General features: G+C 42.8%; 1 protein-coding gene across 8 annotated transcripts in view; it reads right to left on the bottom strand.

Moving 5' to 3' along the window:
- The window catches only part of TNRC6C (trinucleotide repeat containing adaptor 6C), an 86,247-nt gene continuing 64,020 nt past the window's right edge, over positions 1–22,227 (bottom strand). For 4 of the 8 annotated variants that reach the window (XM_048964669.1, XM_048964667.1, XM_048964670.1 and 1 more), the window contains 15 exons: positions 21,164–21,221; positions 20,813–20,958; positions 16,079–16,252; positions 14,679–14,825; positions 14,133–14,252; positions 12,812–12,895; positions 12,262–12,493; positions 10,485–10,652; positions 9,098–9,289; positions 8,806–8,949; positions 6,088–6,204; positions 3,917–4,111; positions 3,157–3,227; positions 2,341–2,480; positions 1–775 (listed from right to left, as the gene is read on the bottom strand). In XM_048964669.1, the coding sequence (XP_048820626.1) occupies positions 418–775; positions 2,341–2,480; positions 3,157–3,227; positions 3,917–4,111; positions 6,088–6,204; positions 8,806–8,949; positions 9,098–9,289; positions 10,485–10,652; positions 12,262–12,493; positions 12,812–12,895; positions 14,133–14,252; positions 14,679–14,825; positions 16,079–16,252; positions 20,813–20,958; positions 21,164–21,221 (2,346 nt within the window). In that variant the 3' untranslated portion in view covers positions 1–417. The remainder of the gene's footprint in view (positions 776–2,340; positions 2,481–3,156; positions 3,228–3,916; positions 4,112–6,087; positions 6,205–8,805; positions 8,950–9,097; positions 9,290–10,484; positions 10,653–12,261; positions 12,494–12,811; positions 12,896–14,132; positions 14,253–14,678; positions 14,826–16,078; positions 16,253–20,812; positions 20,959–21,163; positions 21,222–22,227) is intronic. The other 4 variants (XM_048964671.1, XM_048964672.1, XM_048964673.1 and 1 more) reach the window with 4 other exon arrangements.

The following is a 22,227-nucleotide window of genomic DNA, read 5'->3' as shown; positions in this document are numbered from 1 at the left end:
CCCAAGCTGATAAAATAACCCTTTCCAGCCCAAATTCTGAAAAGTGCCCTTCATGATAGACCTATTCTAAGCAGCTTTTATAGTTTGTTTTTAAAATCACCATACAAACATAAAAAGACGACATAAAACAAAAAGCCATGAAAAAAAATATAACCTGTCGTTAGCACGTGACACTGACCAAAAGGAGCCCATACTGTTGCATTAACAGTTCACAAGGACTTCTGCAGTTTCATAGTTGATATAGGACAGAGGTACTAAAAAAAATAAAAATTCAAAAAAAAATAAAATAAAATAAGGGCTGCCAGTCTGATCAGTTAAAGCTGGATTCTTCATCAAGCCCGGGACTGGAAAGGGTTACAACTTTATATTTCCTTTAGTGCTGATGATTGTGATTTCCACTCGGTTCCTCTCCGCTTCCTAGATGGACTCCCCGCTGAGAAGATCCCCCGGAAGAAGAGTATTCAGAGGCGTGGGGCTCCCGATCACTCGCCCGTCGTCGGCGCTGGGGGGTCCCCAGAGGCTGCTGGAGTACTGGGGCACGCCGCCCCACAGCAGCTCGCTGCTGCCCTTGCCCCCCAGGCAGGGGCTGTTCCAGTGCCCAGCGTCGCCCCTCACCAGGCCGTGGGAGCCGGCTGAGCCCAGGCGCGGCTGCGTGCTGCCGGCGTTGGATTGCCAGCTGGAGGTGGGAGGCAGCGGCTGGCCCTGTGCGAGGAAGCGGTTCACCTCCTCCTCGCCGGCGAACTCGGCCAGGATGGTAGTGTTACCCAGGACACACCTAGGGATGAGAACAGAAGGTGGGGTGATGTGAGACTGGGCGCTTGGAACGATGGAGAATGGTGGTGGGGACTCGTGAGGATCAACCACTGAATGCACCAGCACGGGTTTCTGGAAATATCTCAGGTTTCTGTAAATCACCACATCGTAGAGGTTGGACAGGAGCTCAAGAGATCACCGAGTCCAGCCCCCTGCTTACAGCGGGCTCCCTGCAGTCACACAGGTCAGCATCCAGACGGGCCTTGAAGATCTCCAAAGGAGACTCCACCACCACTCTGGGCGACCCGTCCCAGTGCTCCATCACCCGTACCATAAAGAGTAAAGAACTGCTTCTGTTCAAGTTTTAGGCCATTGCTCCTTGTCCTGTCGCTATGCCATCTCTCTCTACTGTCTCCTATTTAGCTGTCTAACCCAGGCAAACGCATGTGGATGCCCTGTTCATCCCTGGAGGTGTTTGAGGCCAGGTTGGATGGGGCTCTGGGCAGCCTGGGCTAATATTAAAAGTGGAGGTTGGTGGCCCTGAATGTGGCAGGGGGTTGGAGCTTGATGACCTCAGAGATCCCTTCCAACCCATGCCATTCTATGACTCTATGAAACACAAAGCCAGCTGTGCGGTGCCCACCTCAGTTATCCAACATCCTCCACGGGAGGCAGCCTGCACTCTACTTAAGGAATGATTTTTCACAGAATTTAAAATCAGTTTTGAAAAAGTATTTATTCACTTCAAAAACAAAGCTAAGCACATAACTGGGGATGGAGTGAGCAAACCGTCCCATGTCTAATCCAATGGCAGAGATCCAATCTGAGCCTGCCCACCCTCTGATGGACCTTTCAGCCCACAGCAGGGGATGGAACAAGATAATCTTTAAGGCCCCTTCCAATCCAACAATTCTATATTTCTATAATTCTATGGCACCTTTTGGCACCCCAATACTGACTTGCTGGCTTCCAAAAATCCCACTGTATTTTGCCACTGTCACCCTGCCAGCAGGATAACCATAGGTATGCCATAGCCTATTAAAAACACAATTACATGGAAGCCTTCCAAATCACTGATAATGTAAGGACCTTACTGCATGTATTTTTAATGTAAGTACTCATCTTCAAAATCAGCTATCAATTTTGCTACTGGCATCATTTCTCTTACCTGATGCACACATCTAAACTGATAGAACTAAGATGGGGTGATGTTACTTCTCTGATTACAGAATGCAGCTTCGTAACATTTCATTAAGGAAAAGGTCATCCCTTATCATTTGGTCATGGAGCAAATGATATTTCCTCTACAATCAGTGCTTTTAATCACACTTGTGCTACAAACTGCTGATAAAGAAAATTCCCTTCTAACTCTAAGCACATAAGTGTTCTTTTGAAACATCAGTCTTTGTATTCTTCCTATTTTTAATCCTCCTTAATGCCACTGATTATATCACTCAAATTCTCCAACTCTTGCATCCTGTATCTATTAGTCCCATACAGCTAAAGAAGCCCATTTTCTTGCTTTAAAAAGTGGGTTCCTAGATAAAACAGGCTTTGTAACAGAAGAAAAACAGAACAGAAACATACATATGCAGAGACTTTTGGGCCTTGGCTGCTTCTTCCTTGGAACTGTATCGGACCACAGCATTCCCTTGTGTCAGGTTCAGGTGGAATGTTATCAGAGGGCCATGCTGCAAACACAGTGTCCGCAGTGTGGAACCATCAATCTGGTCAGAGAGAAGGGGAAAAGGTTACCTGTGGTTTTGTGATCTCACTTTAAATGCCTGCTGGCTGAACAAGTTTGTAAGCTAAGAGTAAGCAGATGTGAAAGGAAGTTTGTCCTCCGTAAGAAGAATTTCATTAAAGACTTCTCACTTCTGAAGACTTGCCTGAAGTCCAGTGCACAGCACTTCCCAATTCGTGTGATACAAACTATAGCTATCATTAGAAGTCTACCAGTGAGTTAAAGGGAAAACCACACGGCTCATAAATTAAATCAATTTTCCCCAAGATCACTTTGGATGCTTTGTAGCTCACGTCCTTCCTTGTGAATGATACCATGGGGAAGACTGGAGGGTTTGACTGATTCAGAAGAAAGACGAAACCCCACAGGAGATGCAGATTTCACACCTCTGAATCTGCCTTAAGACATCATTCACCTCCAAACTTACACATACAGAGACGGTGCATGCTGAACGGCTAATTGCAGAGCTTAAAGCTCTTACTTCATTTGACAGCACTTTAAACACCTAACAGACTCCCTGCAGAAGACAGGAAATTGTAACATACACAGAATAATTATTTTCCCTTCAAGTGAACCAAATCAGCCCAACTGATAAACCTTATTGTCTCCTGCACACGGCAAGTTGCTTTGCACATCTCACTGCATGCAGTTCCATTCACCTGAGGCGTGAGGTTACGAAGAACCAGCCAGCTGCTCGTCCTCCCTGAGCTGTCAGTACTCCATGCAGAACCTGCAACACAAATTCCACAACAAAACACTTCATCACCATGCAGTAGGCATATACAGCAAGGAAACTTATGGTGAACCACAACAAGCACTGGTTGTTCTCCAACTGAAGATACAAGGGCATAACCAGCAGCAAAATCTGCTCTTCCAGCTTCAGCATGGTGCGTTCTACAGTGAGAAACTGGACAAGCTGGATGTTTATTGGTGGCATTTGGGAAGCTGCAGTACTTGTGTAGCCACATGGGTGAGCAGTGTTCAGAGGAAGCTCTGGCACTAGCAGTGTCTGACCACCAGGTGGGGTTTTGGTGAAGAAAATGGACAAAATAAATGGTAAGAAGAGGGAAGAACATTTAATTTCCAGCTTACTGGAAACAGATCAATAAAATAGTCAGCTAGATATATTAGGTGTAACGCTTACTTTTGAAGCTGTCAATATTTCACTAATAAACATGATGTGCATGCTTCTATCACAGAGATCACTGTTTCTCATTGTACTGAAGCAAGACAATAAAAAAAAGTCTGCACAAAATACTACAGCGTTCCTTGAGGGCCCTGCAATGCCATCAGGCCCGACACGGCTCACACGTGCCATGCACCACCCATGGGGCATTTCACTACAGTGAGACAGAGAACCAACCAACAATTACAAAAGGAAGCTGCTGTGGTGCTATGAAAGACAGAAGCCAGGAGTACCAGAGGAGTAAGAGCTGGTCCAGCCCAGGGGACTGGCGCCCCACGTCGATGATGGCTTGGTGTTGGTTAAGCCCGGAGGTGGTCTGGTAGGAGCAGTAGTGTTTCTGGGTACCTTCCATAGTTCATGGGACAGAGAGGCTTGTGTGTGGGAGATTGGGCCGGAGGACCACGTAGACTTGATGTCTGACAGTTTACCTGCAACAGAAAATAAGAGATTTGTGTGTTTTCAATTAGCACCAATGGTTAAACCAAACGGTAATCAAGCTTCTGCATTGCTGTATTACTCCCACTTTCCAAGAGATGAAACAGCACTCTGTTGCCAACTCACTGCTACAAATCCTGCACACATACAACCTCCTTACACTGGGATTTACATTTTCAAAGAACTTTCTATTTGCTGATTTAACATCACCTACGTGCACAATTCCCCTTTTAAGAATACCTGTCTTGCTTTTCAGTAAAAGATGACGTGACTAAAAAAAAAGAACCCCAAAAACAGAAAATGGGCTTAAGTATTTGAAATCTCATTTCATCAAAATTACAATGAAAGCCTTAAAGATTATCTTTCAAAGGTTTAACAGAACGTAACCACTTTTTTTTTCTGTGCAACTCATTTTATATACTGTAAAGCAGCATTTCCATACGTTCTTCTCATATGCTATGAACATTTCAAAGATCAAAGACCAATACAAATTGTGTCTCTGAACATTCAAATAACATACATGATGTGGAAGCCTCCAGGAGAGTGGAGCAGATCACAATCTGTAACTTCTCACTGCTTAGTTTACTTCTCCTATCAGTTTTTAAACTACTTCAGTACCATTCCTGTCCCATCAGAGCTTTATAAAGTCATTAAAACAAAGCTAAGAATAAGCAGCAGTGTTCAGCAGTGAGTTGCACAAACCTGACTGAAGATGAAGATGCTGAACCAAAATCCCTTGTTCACCTGTGTGGCAGGTAGTTGTAGAAGCTTTTGTGTTAGGAGCCCTAGCACCAATTTACCAGTCACCAAATCACAGCCTCTGTTACATACAATCTCAAAACTGCCTCTGTTTATCATCCAGCTCCATGATTTCATATTGAATCACAGGAATTTCAGTGGAAGAGTAAGCACACTCCCACTTCTTGTGAGTTGTAGCAACAAAAATAACTGAACCATGATGATGGTGACATTAACAAGGGGGGAAAAACGTGGTGGTTAAGGAGGAAAGTCTGAGTTTTAGAACTCAGAGCAGCTCAGCCTGCAACACAGCACACAATGCATGCACAGGTTAGATGTTGCTATGCCACTAATTCTCATAGGGTTAACACAAAGATTAGATGAGACTGCAAAAAATACAAGTAAACAGAGCAGGAATGCATGGCACATACAAGAAAGCAAGCCATCCCTTTTCCTTTCAGTGAAGCAAAGCATTTCAAACAGAACTTTTCTTGCTTTGCAACCTGCATGATGCCTTGGGAGGCTGCGGCTTCGTTTGCTCAAAGAAGTGGAGATTCTTCACTAATTAGACATGAAAATGGTAATACCATCCATGCAATGGACCCTACACGTTTTTATAATGGAACAAATAGGATATTTACATAGCCAGTTTTCTATTATTTGCAAGGAGAAAAAGCTCAGAACGTATTACTCGTTTATTTCTCCTTAAGGAAGGGAACACATTAAGAGCATTTACTCTTGAGGAAGCTTTCCTCGATAAACAGAGCCCCAATTCCAACCCCCATTCCCAGGCACAGCATCCTCCTTGAGGTACAACCAAACTTTCTCCCGAGCTGAAGATATTTTACAGTTAGCAGCAAATTTGTGAACAAAAAAATCACATCAGCTCTCACTGGAAGGGTGTAGGACCTTGGCAGTAACTCTGTTGCTGGAGAACAGAACGTTTCTCTGCAAAGTTGCAGTGGAAATAGATTAAGACACCTGAATGCCAACACAGAGCTGTGGCATTTGGCATCAAGTGGAACAAACACATTTTCCTTAGCACACCTCCAGGCATACCATACAGTGCCCCCCAACTGAGCCTCCAGAAATGCTGCCTACCTCACGCAGGACAACAAAGCGTGCTTCTGCCTATAGCAGCACTACTGTAATACCACAGACAGCACTTTCTAGGGCCTTTTTTTTTCTCAGAATGCAGAGAAATGTGAAAGTAGAAAGGCCATTTTCGTACCTGCAATGCTAGGTGCGGATGCAATGCTGCTGAAAGAGCTACTGTAGCCGGAGGCACTAAGCGGCCAGGCACTCGATGAAGGCAGCGTGGCATTCTGAGATGATGTTGGGGATGACCCTGCAGAACCAGCAGAGAAGCAACTAAGAAAGATGGGCATAATGGTGTTTGGTGTGACATAAGCAAATCTATTATGTGCAAATACAAACCATGCAAGGCATTTTCCTTAATCAGCCTGGTCTCTGAAGTCTAGGAATGAAATGTTACAGAAAGCATGAGAAAGGGAAGCAGAAGTCTTTAGTAGAAGGGAAAAGAAAGCTGGCACGGCAGTACATGTATCAGTGCCTGTGCAGAAGATAAATTCTGCATTTCCTTTAAGACACACAACTAAAAAAAAATCAGCATTAAACTGTTCAGACTCAAGGAACAGGCTCCATTTATGAGGGTGCTTCACTGGCTGACTTGAGCAATGACAGCTACAGATGAACATAAATGTACATGATAAACTAACCTCTTACCACGGGTGATTTGTCCTAAATTACTTGAGGTAAGCACTTCTCCTATATTCTAATGCCCACAAACATCTTTAGATTTTTGCAGACTTTCAGTAAAGCAAGGATATATTTTAGCAAACTCTTCTCAAACTAATAACATTAAACAAAATAGCCTGAAACCATCTTGGTAAATCATTTACAATCTGAGCAGCTATCTAAGCATACACACAATTTCCTTCCTGGCAGTAAATGAAAGAAACTGAACATAAAATAAAATATGTTCATTATAAAGACCAGAAGAAGTGCAGATATTCTCTCTAGCCAGCAACAAAATTAAGTATGCATCCCAGGTGACTTATCATTCCTGACATATGCAGGTGCACTGTGATACTGAAACATCTTTACCTGACTAAGAAAGACAGGAGAGCTCTTTGGAAGAAGACAAAGTGGTCCAGTGGGGCAGAACAGAGGAAATTAAAGGGCAATCTTGACCCTCACAGATCAACAGAAGTCCAAAGGGCTACGAATACTCAACTGGAACAGAAACCAATGCAACCTCACCTTATCCAGACTCACTGTGCTCCTGGAGATGCACATACAGACATCAGACTCATGCAAAATAACTCCCTATTAAGACCCCCTCTGGAAATAATCTACTCCCCACACAGACATCCCTGAGGGAGGCTGGGGGTCAAGCAATTACACTAGATTCAGAGCCCCATATGCCCAAAGAGCTGAAAGCAGCCCTGGCTGCCCATGACTAAAGCATCATTAAAAACCAGGGCAAAACAACCACGAAACCCAACACTTTGGTGTTGCCTAACTGTTCTGTGTAGCAGCCCCAGTCTAACCCTGTGTAGGGATTTCAGCTCTATTAATACAAGCTGTGAACACCACATTCAAGATGCAGAACTCCAAGAGCCTTTTCCTGGCAGGATGTCATGAAAATCCTCATTTTGTTTGAAGGAGTACCAGCAAGGACAGAAACAAACACCCAGGTTACGTGAGCATAAAGAAACAAACTCAGCAATTACACTTTGCATTAAAATTATATTTTTCATATTTAGAAAGATAAAAAGCCAACAGGGTAAAGAAGCATATTATGGACCCCCAGCAGCCACTGCTTTTCATGGGGTTTTGTCTCCCAACAGACTGTTTATTCTGCAAAGACCATCTATATTGACCCTCTGCAAGTGGAGCAACTATTTCTTCATTCCACAGACAGATTATATACAGACAGAGCTGATGTACACCTACATTCTGTAAAGACAACCTGCACAAGGAACATCTCAGAGGCAACACAAAATCACTCAAGGCTGTGGAAAACCCTCCTCCCTCGTATTTCACATCCCTTCACTTGAGCTAACACATTCCAGAGCTGGAAACCAGTTTCTGACTGAATTCTGACTTAGGAGCTTTGCAGGTATCACAGACCTAGCTATCTACCATAACCAAATCCTGACAGCTCCTTCTTGACAGCCTGATTATAATACTCCTGTCCATAATAGTGTTTATTTTAATAGAGTATACAGAACTTGCCTATTAAGGCACACTGATCACAATTAAACCGAGCCATCTTTCCTATGATCCCCTTCCAGTACATCCAGCTAGTAAGCTGCATAGTCCCAGTGGTTTATTGTTCTCTTAACAGAATACTTCTAGTTCTGTCTGCCAAGACAAAGGGAATGGAAATAGCACTGAGAAATTGTAGTTTACAAGTTAATCCTGTTGGTTTTTTTTTTCCCCTTTTCTTTCTCTTTGATGGTTTTGGGGATAGAACAGCTCTAATTTATGTTCCCGAGCGATCTCCTAACAAAGCCACAATTACATGTGACAGAAGCCTGCTGTCTCCACAGCTGTGGAACTTTTTTATTGTGACTTCTTAAGTATTTCCTGAAGTGCAGGGGCTTGGTCAGAATGGAGAGAAGAATCTTGTTCAAAACAAATTGGTAGGAATTATATATGTTATAAAAACTTCCAGTGACCACAAAAGTTTATGTTACATCTTGCAGCCCTTCTCAACATAAAAATATTTGCATTCCCAAGGAAAACCAGGAACGTCCCAGTCCCATATCGTGTGTTTCTGGATTGTGAGTGAAAGTTCAGAGCAGAGGCTTCTGTAGATAAGGATTACATGCAAAAAACATCCTACACTCATATTATAGGAAGTCAACTTTGTTGGAAAGAAGAAAGTAAATACAGATGTGAAAGTAATGCGTGTGTTTACCTCCACTCTTGAGAAGATAGCGATTAACATCCTGTATCGTGGTGTTTATGGTAGGCCCTGTTGGAACACTTCCAGGAGTAACATCAGGGTCATTTTCAGGATCAATATTCTGTAGTCCTTTCCATGGCACTCCTGGATGAAATTCTGTTCCAAATATAATAAAAACAAGACATAAAGTCACAGTTCTCCCAAGTTTAATTCTTCCTATCAGCAGGCACAGGGATTCAATAAATGCAATGCAGAATGCACTTTAATGACATCAGATGAACACAAACGCTCTGCATTTTGTTACCTGGTGGCCAGTTTATGCTGGAGCCATTGGAGATCTTATCACTATCAGTTTTGGCACGTGACCAGCTGTGAGGAACAGCTACAGGTGGGCTGGCAGGCGACTCACTGTTCTGAATCAGATCATAGCGGCCATAAGAGTCATCAATGGAGGACTTTCCCGGAGGACCAATGCTCAAACCTCCAGGAATAGCACCTGTAGTGAATGAAATGGAAAGGCTTTGGTTAGGAGCTGGACTCATTTGGGGAACAGGATTTCACCAGTAAGTAACAAAATATAAACACAATAAGCAACAGCCTCTGAAACCTATGAATTATATCTATGAAGTAGACGGCTGGTAAGATCCAGACTCTCAAGCTAGCCAAGGGAACTCGGGTTACTGCCAGAAGGAGAGTAAGTAATTCAAATAATCATAGTGATGGTAAATAGGAATTTGCTGAGGCAGCACGTTACAGAATATCATTGCAGGCACGTCCCCTTCTTGTCACTCCCCAGGTATTTGCTACTGACAGCACAGCAGAGCAATGCACTGCTGGTCAAACCGAGGGATAAGGAGAAGTACAGGCAGTTGAAGCAGGGATGGGTTGATGGTCACATAGAGCTCTGGTCAACAGCTCTGTGTCCAAGTGGAGGCCAGCCACAAGTGGGGACCCGCAGGGAACCATCTTGAGACCGCTGCTCTTCAACATCTCTGTGGGATCAAGAGCACCCTCAGCACTTTGCTGATGACACCAAGCTGAGTGGTGTGGCTGACACAATAGAAAGGAAGAGTTACCACTCAGAGGGACCTGAGCAGGCTTGGAAAGTGGGCATATGAGAACCTAATGAGGTTCAACAAGGCCACGTGCAAAGGTGCTGCTGCACTGGGCTCGGGGCAATCCCAGATGTGCCGACAGTGGGAGAAGAACTAGATGACCTTTAGGGCCCATTCCAACCTAAGCCATTCCATGTTTCTGTGATCTGAAATATCGACAACTGGGCATAAGCAGTAGAGTATCTACAGTTTATTTTTTGCAAAAGAAGAAACTACTGTGAAAGAGCAATCATTCACACTGCTTATAATAAAAAACAGGATACAAGAGAGTTAACAGAGCATCGTGTTCTAACATAATACTTGCACATGCTGCAAACACTAATGACTTGTTTTATTTGAACTCCAAGTTCCCAGCAATAAAATTCCCTGAACGAAAGAACCAGAAAGGTCTGCCTGTAAGAAGTTCTATGTGCAAGAATTTCAATGTGGCTGCAGAAATCTTAAAGATGTCTTAAAGGGTGCTCTGTACCACTTACCAGCACTCAAAGAAATGAGCAAAATGGGAAAAGATTGATAACTGCAATGTGACTCAAATCCCAAAAAGCCAAACCGACCTGGAAACTAAACAGGACATACCGTGCTTGCTGGAGTTCTGGTCAAGAGAAGAAGCAGCACTAGACAGATTATCCATTGAGTTGGGATGTGTCCACTGAGGAAGGCGAGACTGGGACTGAGAAGTGTCCTTCACTGACAAACCACCAGTAATGTCCATGTTATTTACATTCATGTTCGGGTTCAGTCCAGCTGAAGGAAAACAGGTCGTTAGACATCCCTGATACACTGGAGGATTTAAGAAGGTGTCTCTGCTTACCAATCCAGCTAAAGGAATTATTAAATGTGTCTTTTTAGACATTTATACAGAGATTCAATATGTTTTCAATCTGCTCTCAAAACATTAATTTAGAATAACATCCCTAAGAATTCAGAAAATATTAAAGTATTGCTAAAAGGAAAAAAAATAAAAAGGTAGGGATATATTTTATATCTGTTGGTATTTCTACTTGCAGTCTCCCTCCTTGTCCCACAAAAGGCATTCTCAAAGAATGCACTGGAATGCTAAGTTTAAACCAGTGAAGAATTTGCAACATTCCACTGCTGAGCCAAAGTATTCCGAATGTCTCACCAGCGTCCTCCTGTGATGTCTGCTGCTCTGTTTTGCTGGCAACGTTTAAAAGATCTTCAAGTAATTAACTCAAAGGTAACACAGAGAGCTGCTACTTGACGGAGCAGGTATTCAACTATGCAAATATATTCACAGAAGTAGATTGAAAAAAACCACCCCAATGGTTTTCAGAAAGTATATGTATAATATATAAGTAGGGAATCATTTTAATCTGTTTCAGTGACACAGATCTGGGCCCTTTTTGATATACAATCCTGCATGCTAGCAGATCTCAGGAAGCTGATACGGTAAGAACCTCTCACACTGCAAATTCTTTTGCCTTCTGATGCTCCCTGCTATAACAGCTCCCCATAGTGGTGATAACCACCTTCTTAACTTCTGAATGGAAGACAAAACTAGGCAATTCTATCATATACTGCATGAACAGAGGCACGAAGAGATTATTACATTAATTCCCCTACTTCATAAAGTCCATAGCATACACAGTCATGAAGAACAGGTCTCAGGGGTTTTTTCTGTCACCACCTCAAGGCTCTGAGTACATTTCTTTGGACACGGATCTGTGTATCACCTACCACAAAATGCCCAGTGAAGAAGATTTCACAAACTTTCTGGACAATTTTTTTCCAGTATCCTACTTCCCATGGAGCAAATAAATGATTCTTAATGTTTAAGGATCTCTTTTTATCCAACACAAGTTGATTATTTCTTGCATTAACAACATGCACATACCACTTCTTAGAAGCTAGCTTTTATGTTTTTGAAGATGTCTCTTGAATCATGCCTTTAAATTGGCCAAACAACTGCATTTTAAACTCAGCAGCCATGTTTTCAAAACATCCAATCATCTCCACAACACTGCATTCCATCACACCCATCTGGATCTGTCTTGAAATACACTGACCAAAGCTGATGATTCACCAGTGCTGATTAGAGTGGAAAGGAGATTTCAAGAGACTGTTCGTAGATAATATTTGTTCATTTTAGATTTTAGTATTAAATTCACATTCAGGGCTATGTATCTAGATAAGTAAATAGCAAATCTTCTGTTCTGCAAAGCATGCAGATCACTGGTATCAAAGCCACAGTTTTGTTTAGGCATTTCAACAATATTTAATACACATTCATTTTGTATTTATTATACTGTAGAGCTCGTACTGGAGGATAAAATAATGACAAACACTCCCTCTGCCTTCTGCATATGGAAGTGCTTTGAGGAGGAACACATACCAAGAGGGTAAGGAGCAAAGGTGTTCGGTGAAGACTGTTGCTCTTTGGTCTGCAGGTCAGGAAGGCCGGGAGCCTGGGGATGGGGTGAAAAGCTATCCATGGCTGATTTGCCTGCAGAGGGGTGCAAAGATAGATGTGGAGGGGGAGGCTGCTGCTTCATAAGCAGGGCCTGGGCCAGCTGGCGCTGGTGCTGCTGGATCTGCTGCTGCATGTTATTGATTGTACGTGCAACCTGGCAACAAAGGAGAACAGATCAGTAACTGCTCAATTCGCAACGACTTAAGATTTCTTATGCCTTTCTCTACCCTTAGATAGATCTCTTTACAAATAAAAATTGACTGAATTAAGTGCTGAAGAGCTTTCCTCCAATAACTGAGTGCTGTGAAGTAAGTAGCTTTATCCCCCCAGCACCCTTCGCCTCCCAGTACTCAAACCATGCACTATATTATTGTTCCTAAGGAAGCTCTAACTGGTTTGGTATCATGTTCAATCTCTTTAAGCTTTTCAAGCCAAACTCTGATGATGGAATTGAATTGGCAGCCAAACCTACTTGCTGCTCCTGTTGTCTCATGGGTCCGGAAACATTACGCTGAGCCTGTAACATCTGCTGCTGGATTTGTAAACGTTGGTACGCCTACGGGACGGAAACCAGAGGTCAGAGACTCTAACGTATACAAGAACCCTAACAAACTTGCCTGAGCTGATCTGGTATGATACACAATAGGGAAGAAGCATTGGAGTTTTCTGAAAACACACAACGAAGCAAATGTAACGATCTTGTTAAGAACGTATTACAAAATGCATTTAAGTTCAGCACTGTTTCTCTTTAAATCAAACAGGCTACTGAGTAAGTTCACCAGCAATATGGATTCATTCAACATAGGAACGTGCTTTCCTTCTGAAAAATGTGCCAAACAAAGGACAAAATAAAAGATTATAAAGTTATCCAAATTGGGTAAATATCAACAGTTATTTTGTATTAGTCTTTTTATTCTGATAGCACATTGCATTCCATCAGCTGTGTGACTTTACTCCAGAAAAATCCCATAACTTTAATGGCATTCACTGGGCAAGGTATAATTTCCCTGCATCATCTGAATTAGAAATCCAAAGGAGTTCTGTACAGGTATTTCCCAAGTAGCTTTGTACTGTCCAACCAATGTCATGGCATGAGATCAGAGCTGTGCTTCTCAAAACTGGGACATACGGTCAGACATGAAATACCAAATCTTGTTACTAAGAGAAGAGTTAGACTAGCACATGACATCAGTAATGAAGGTGGTCTGTCAACCACAATTTTATATATTTAATACAAGCAAACACTAACAAACTGCTGGCACAGAATATAACTTTTAAAAAGACCTATAATACGTGATTAAATAAAACATATATTTGCAAATGTAGCAAAGATACACAACTTTCCAAAAGCAAGCAGTCCTTGCAGCGTGATCAACGTTCATACCATTAATAACAAGAAATGCACCACGCACTTTATTGTTTACTGAGGTAATGAATGCAGTTCTTACATAACTCAGGTGAGTTGCCAAGCTTTCTGTCTTGTTATGTTGTGACACTAATTTCCCAGTTGGTCAATGAGTTGCACATGTTTGACTGTAACAGGCAGATTTAGTGCTGTTTGATAATATACAGTTGCAACAAGACTTTTTAGTTCCCCTGATATGCTGTAAAGGATAATTATTCCACAAAGCCTGAGGCAAAAACCATGGTTTTGTTTCTTTTCCAAGGAAATCACTATCTAATTGCTTTAAATATCTGCCATGTCCATTTAAAGATTTAGCTGCTATTCTCTCATTTTACCTTCATGCCTTCCATTCACATTTAGAGCTTACTTGCCAGGTTTTCACACTTACCAGCTGCAGCTGATAGAGCTGGTTCAACATCGTCATATGCTGAGGATTAATTGGCGAGGTTAATAGTGCAGGGTTGAGACCAATGTTTTTTGCTGCAAACTGCAAAAGCTGTGCTTGAACCTAAGGAAGAGCAGTGTATTAAGCACTGTATATTCACTTTTAACACTGGTAGCTGTGTAAGATGTAAGAAAGAGTCACAAGGCATCAGTTGAATAATATTACTATTGTGTAATTGTGTAATAAATCATTAAAAAAATACCAACAGGCTCTAAGTAGGTCTTAGTAACAACACTCACACTTGTATTTACAGAAGGTAAAAGAAAAAAACAGAATAAAGTCCTCAGCTTTCTAGGAACACTGCTTTTTGCAAAAAGGAGCCAGAGAATCTGCACACACAGATAACAGAGCACCCAGGGAAGAACATTTCACCATGTAACATGCTTAATGGCTGCAGAGCCTCAGGATCATCACAGAGTGTGCAGGGCAGAAAGCACGCAGGAGAATTCCAGGAAAAGGGAGAACACAAGACTGGAAGTTCCATCTCACCTGAGGGGATAGAAACTGAGGCACTTGAGCACGAAGACTAGGCTGGGATGAATTAAGAGGTTGCACTGGCGGTTGCTGCGGCTGTTGCATGGTCCTGGCTTGTGCTGCTCCGCTATTGCCAAACATACCCAGATTGCCACTCGGTATCTGAACGGGACAAGAAAGACATCGGCCTTGAAACGCTTCACTCAACACAGAAGCTCAGAGTTCCTTATCCGTGCAGCCTTTATCCCCAGTGACTGTGACCGGCACAGATAAAGAATCCAGGACTGTTCTGGGAGAAGCCTTGCTGATAATAAGGCTCAGAATCAGGCACTGAAAGCACTGCCATACATCCTACAACACCCCAAACCTGCCAGAACTTTGTACAGGTGGCAGAACAAAAGGCAGCTGAAGGTGAAGATCTCTTTTATAAGGATGCGTAAGGCTGGAGGTCACAAGATGAACAGTGAAAAGTACTCACAAAAATATTTGTATTTATGCAAGAAAACAGGATAATGAAGTAATTGAACTCACATTCTAACCATTACGTTATCTAGAAGTTTTTATACATATTCATTTTACAAACCCAATGATAATAGATGTGCTATTAGAGCTGCCTCCTCTTCTGATATGCGTAATGGGTTTTAAGTGCTGAACAAGTACTGCCTTTAGAAAACTAACTTAGAATATGCATAATAGAAGCCACAACAGAACAATATATGTATATATATATATATTTTTTTTTTTCTTATTTTAACTAGTACTTCAATTTATATGGCAAAATTAACTTCCACACAAACAAGAGCAGTCCATGACCTCTCCACCTCGTTCTGTTTACGAATCTTCCCCTTCACCTCCTCTCCCTTCTCCTGTCCTTTCAGTTCTATCCAGGGGCCAAAACTTCCCTCCTGCACGATGCTGCATTTGACCAGAGAAAGCTCGGCTCCTTTCCTACCACCTGTCAAAGCTGCGAGCTGCCTTGACATTTATGACATGAATAAATAAAACCGCATCACTTCTCACCCATCTCATCACTGAATAATTACTCCAGCCAGGAAGGATGAATCAGAGCAATGTCTCTGTCTTAAAGTCTGTGACAATTAGTAGTGCCTCAAAAAAGAAACCTCACATCAATCAAGGTTGAGCTACATCAGGGTTTGCTGGTATAAATCCATAACGCTACAGTGTCTTCTCAATGCATGCGTGTAATTAGTAGGCTAATTACAACCAAGCAGTTGTTTTATGTCCAATAACATGAAATGTTTACACAGCAGGTAGCTTCTTCACTGATATTTCAAGTGAACAAAGAGTTTGTGTGCATTTTCAGTTCAAAGCCCCATTTCCAAGGGGAAGGGACAGGTGCAAGCTGCGAGTCTGAGCGCCGCAACTCAAGCTGTGACCTCTCTGAACAGCCTTACCTGTCGAGAAGAATTCAAGTTTTGCATGCCCAGCCCTGAGGCAATCCCGCCCAGGGTCTGATTAGGGAGTGCACTGTTTGAAAGGGGGAGCTTCAGGCTTGGTGAAGGCAAAAATGGTGAAGTAGTGGGCTCTTCCACTAGGCCGCCATCCTGATTGGAGAAAGAAAGGGTGAGCTGCGTGCAGTGCCCAGGAGTGAGCAGCACACAGAACAGTTGCCCATGAGAATATAAAGGGGCGTGGATGAGTAAAAAAAAAACAAAAATGGGTGTATATTAAAAAAAAAAAAAAAGAGGTATGAATGATGGGAATGAAAAGCATGGGGTGAAGGAAGAAGAGAAAGAGAAACAGCATTAAGGTACTGTTTTTCTTTACTTTGTCGCATTTAATCCACAAATGCACAACCACCCTCTTCCACCTCCCAGCAGGAAAGGAGGCTCGAGCCATCCAGAGCCCCAGGCAGCCCCTTGCTAACGCTGGGATGGGGAGAGACCTCACAGGGTTTGGGGAGGTCTGCATTAAAAGCAGAGCACAGACAGGCAGTGCAATGCTCCTGCTAACCCTGACAGGCTCGATATGTGAATCTGACACCAGCCTGCATTTGGTTCCACATCACAGCTCTGTTTGTAAGAAAACATTTTTGCATTAATCCCCTCTCCTAACTCAGACACATGAGCCTCTTTTAATATTCTCAGAGCGGTGACTTATTAATATCCACTCTGAAACTCTACCGCACCCACGGAGCACAGATACTTAAAACCAGTACTGACAATGTTGTCTGTGTGGCCGTGCTAGGAAAGCCATGAAGGCACTGCCCAAACCCCCAGGAGGAGGCACATAAGGAGCCCCCTTTCCTAACGGGGCTGCAGGGCTGAACACGGATGTGATGCACATAAAGCAGCCCCCGTGGGGGGCAAACAGCACAGCAGAAAATACAGCACATCCCATCATCCCCAGTCTAGCGGGTAGCACTGTGGGCAGCACTGTGGTGGGGCACTCAGCTCTCTCTCATGCTGGGCTTTGATGTGTGGGCAGCCTGCAGCAGGCACCATCAAACAGTGCTGGTGTACAAAGCGCGGCTCCAAAAGCAGGCAGAGGGCAAAGCCCTTTCATTTGCAGTGTACCAGACTGGTGTTTTTCAAGCAATGTTTTCAGTGCAAAGAAAGGCCTTTGTACAGGTGGGGAGTTAGGTTAGATCAGTCATTAAATCCAATCCTCCTTTGTTAGCAAAGCAGCCCTGTCCTCATAGCAGATACCCAAACAAACGACCTCATGCAGCACGGATCTCAGGAAATTTCACATCCTAAGATAATCTTGAGAAATGCATTTTCAACAGTTCTCCTTTGATGCAAAGAAAGTTTCTCTGCTATCAGGCACACTGACACTTGACATGCTATCTGACTGTCCTAGGGGGACACTGACATTTTCTAATGATATCCCCAAGGCCTTTCAGCTCAAGATATTTTACATTCTACTGGACATCAGTCACACTCTACAAACAACTGCAGCCTGCATGACAGTAACAGGTTCAAGGATTTCTGCTCTGATCACAGACACGTGTTTCCAATTCTGCCCCTCTCTCTTTAAAGTGAAAACCATTTCAAGCTCTGTGTGCACTCTCTTCCAGGTGCCATTGTTTCCTTTGTGAACAGAACTACTGACCAAAAGAGACCAATGCAATCCCTTCCCATGCCCCAGATTACTCAAATATTGTCCCACTGATATTCTTGTTCCTCCTTCTGGAATGAGGCACTGCTGGGGGAGGTGGAGAACAGCCATGCCAGAGATTTGGGCATCTGATTTCTGCTCTGTTCTGCTCTAGACCACCATCACCTTGGGCGCGTTCTCTGGCTGACCTACAGCACGTGTCTTTGGTTTTGTTTCTAACACACTGTTTGCATTCACTCGGGATTGATTTTCTGAATTTAACTTAATGCAAGAGGCAGACTGCTGCACAACTCTGTGCCCTACAGCTGGGGCCGAAATCAATTCATTCCACATCAAGTATTCAGCCACTCTCAATCCAGACCAGGTGATACCTTCACTGCATTTAGCTTCATGGAAAGGACTTGACACAGCTGCACAATGCTAGCAGAGGCAGTATTTCCTTCTACATTTATTGAACAAAATGCACCATCCTTATGCCCTTTATTTATTATTAATTATTATTATTAATTATTATTATGCACTACTTTCAGGACACTGGAAGGTCTCTCACAACAGTTCCATGTACTAGATATGACAGAATGCAAGCACTGTTAAGACATTTTGGTGCTACGAGCTATGGACAATTTAGCAGAGGATTCCTGGGTCCCTCAGCAGTCACGTGCCCACAACAACTGTCACCTCATGAATGAAGGACCTCAAAAAGCAGTCCTGTATGAGGATGAAGTACCTCATCTGTTATCCCAAAGGCAAAAAAACTGACTCTTGGGAATGACAAGTGGGACCAGAACGTGAGGAACTGGCTGGAAAAAAATCCAACACTATATTTGTATTAGAAACAAGAGAATAGTGCAGGCAAGTAGAGTGTTTGTGGAAAACCATGATGGCAGTGAACAACCACCAAGACTTTTACACCTCAACAACAGAGAATAAAAGCAGATTGAAGACCAAAACAACAGTGAAAGAGGGGCTTAATTTTCAAGGAGAGGATTTCCTACATGCTCAAGAATTTGGGAGGATATTTGCAAGCAGCATCAGGCCAAGGAAGACAGGATTCTATGCTGGTGATATGTGGGAAAGCATAAGAAACAGAAGGTAGAGGATCAAAGTAAATGACAAAATAAAACACACCAAACTTGAGTTCTAGTGCTCCAGAGCAGTACCTGAGCCCAGAAAAGAGCCAATGAAACACACGAGGCTCATTTCTGCTGTGCTCCAGGATGCTGCCAGGAACACCTTACATGCATTTCTTACAGATCTGATGTCTCCAGAAGACATCACATAACATCTTCAAGCAAACCTGATGCCTAAGCACAGCATGCTTGCCACCAAGTATAAGGTAATATGGTTGAGATCACGTAGCGGGGTACTGCTAGGCTGGATGTTTGTTTTCTCAAAGCCACTGGATTTTCTCCTTTCTCTTTTTATGGTGTTACAGAGCAAGATAAGATAATATCCTGAAAAAGTAATGCAATTAACAAAGCACTGTGTGCCAAAGACTGACACAGAATAAAGAATACACGAGTTAAGTGCTGACACAATCAGCTGACTGAGGCAGCAGTGAGCACAGCAACCTAGCTTACAACTTCCTGAAGAACCACCTTGCATAACTCATGGAAGACTAAAGCTGAGGAAAAGGATAAGGGCAAGACAATAGGTAAAATGAGGAATGTCAGCCAGATTGCTTTGTGCAGCTGTGGCACCAACCATGGAAATGATGACCTGATCAGAAAGAGAGGCAGCTCCACGTTTGTGCTCTGAAGCATTAACCTGAAGGACAAAAAGGCTCTGGAGAAGAGCTACTCCAGTGTCATGAGATGTAAATACAGAGAGAATATCATAGGGAAAAAAATCTGTTCTTAGTGAAGAAGCTGTTATTTGTTTAATTCACTTAGCAAGTTGCTCAACACTAACAAATATAGTTTGGGATTATTTCCTCTGTCATATTAAAGTCACTGTGACAGATTATGCCTAGACTGACAGATTTTACTTGCTGTATGAATACTAATCATTCTAGTACTCCCTTCTCAATACCTGTGTTTAACATATGTTTCCATAATTATGTGTTACGCTGCACATAACACACCCCTCCCTTCTGCAATAAATGTACTGCACAAGATATTGCTATTCAAGAGAAGAAAAGGCTAGCTGGCATGCATGCACTAATTCTGTGACCTCCATGATGAGAGGGATCTTTCAATTAACACACTCATTGAGGCTGGACACAAACAAATAGTTGGGTATTGTTAAGGATGAATTTCAAGTGGCAGGAAGAGAAGAAGAGCCAGGTAAAACCTGACATGTTAGGGAGCAAGGCTGTGATGGACACACAGTGATGCCTAGTGTCCTAGTGCACTGCTGTGCTGATTTTCTTAATACAGTACTTGGGATCTGTCACAGCTCACACCTTAACTTCAACCATAATGCTATACTTAAGTCTGTAAGAAGGGTGGACAATTGGAAAGAACGATTATTCCTGGTCAATAAAGTTTTTAATACAGTCTGTTAACAAGAGTAGGTATCATTCCTGTCTCACATCCTCTAAACAGCTTATGTAAAATGAGCTGCTTTCAGCACAGCTCGTAAAAAAAGGCACTGCTTTCTGCAACTGAAAAATAAAATATTATAAACTTCTACAGACATTTCAAATAACTCATGAAATAAAGACTGGCACCACAGAAAGCTCACTCCTGATGAACAGTTTTGGGTGGGAGGTGTTTTGGTGAGTTATTTGTAGGGCACTGCGTCAGGTTGTCACTCCCATTTCCTACTGAAGATCTGGCTGCACTTTTCCCTACATTCTGTTCTTTAGGCACTTTGAATCTTGGACACCACTAACGCCTGAACCCTCCTCATTCATTGCACAGTGCTGGAAAATTTGTCGTATGCGACCACAGGAAAGGAAGCTCATCTGAGAAGCTGTTTACAACTGTCTGCTCTTTGACTTAAAAATACCTCAGCTCCTCACTGCTGACTTTTCTAAAATCCTGAAGCATTCAGTAGCATTCAGTGGTATTTCTCCAGTGTACAGTCTTAACCTTTGTGTACCACACTCACACTTCTGAACCTACCTTGTCAAGGAAGGTGGGGCGGTCCATGGAAGACTCTTTGGAGATTGGTGGTGGGCGGCAGCCAAGGGGTTTGGTGACCATTCCATTATAGTCGGTCACTCCCATTCCACGCTTGTCCATTTCCACCTTCTTTTCCAGCAGAGCACCTTAGGAGAAAAGGAAAACGGATTCAAGAAGGTGGCACAAAGGCAGTGAATTTGCCAGCATCAGTGCTTCCTTTTACAAAAGCAAAAGCCCTCAGTAAAAACACGTCATCCAGCTGAACTGGACAAGATCCAATTCTCAGAATCATGAATTTGGGGTATTTTTTTCCATTAAAGGGAAAAAAAAATCAGTTGCAGAGACACTTACTCATGGCCTGATCGAGATTCATATTGTTGCTCTTCAAGGCCTCTTCCGCTGGTTCTCTCTGTCAAAAATACAGGTCACATTAAGACAAGAACTCATCGTGCTTATAAGATTTCAAAGAAAACTGAGAAAACACATCATAGTTCTGGATTTAATATTTACTCAGTGACACAAACGTCCGCATGTATTTTTCTTTTCCCCTCACTGCAAGAAAGATATTGAGGCCCTGGAACGTGTTCAAAGGAGGGCAACAAAGCTGGTGAGGGGTCTGGAGCACAGGCCATATGAGGAGAGGCTGAAGGAGCTGGGAATGTTCAGCCTGGAGAAGAGGAGCTCAGGGGAGACCTTATTGCTCTCTATAACTTCCTGAAGGGAGGTTGTAGTGAGCTGGGGGTCGGCCTCTGCTCTCGTGTCATTAGTGATAGGACCAGGGGGAATGGCTTCAAGCTACGGCAGGGGAGATTCAGGCTGGACATCAGGAAGTATTGCTTGTCAGAAAGGGTGGTCAGGCACTGGAATGGATGCCCAGGGAGGTGGTGGAGTCACCGAGCCTGGGGGTGTTCAAGGAAAGGCTGGATGTTGTGTTGAGGGACATGGTTTAGTAGGAGCTATTGGGAATAGGTGAACGGTTGGACTGGGTGATCTTTTAGGTCTTTTCCAACCTTGGTGATTCTATGATTCTTCTGCTTTTACTAATTCTCACAGCAGTTCAGTTTGTTAGGTGTGTACCACTTCTACAAGGTCAAGCCATAGTCTTCTGTTATTCCAATTTCTTCCTGTTTTCTATGGTTAACTTAAACATTACTACTCTGTGCCCATCCTTAAAAATACGGCTTTATTTTTGTTTAGTCTATTTAATAAGGAATTATTACCAAATTTCAAAGTAACACCATAAAACTCTCAGTTTCCTAAGTTCTATAAATATCATCAAGCAATCTCAGAGGGCACTCTGCTGGCTTATGGCAGATTCCTGAATTTGAAGTAAATTTCTAATTGTGTAACAGAACTGCTTCCCAGTCTGAACACGGCATCATCTTTCTGTAGTTACAGTTTGAAACACTGAAAAA

This window comes from Lagopus muta, chromosome 18 (genome assembly GCF_023343835.1).
Source record: "Lagopus muta isolate bLagMut1 chromosome 18, bLagMut1 primary, whole genome shotgun sequence".
In the NCBI taxonomy this organism is placed as follows: Eukaryota; Metazoa; Chordata; class Aves; order Galliformes; family Phasianidae; genus Lagopus; species Lagopus muta.
This window is presented reverse-complemented; position numbering and strand designations above follow the sequence as displayed.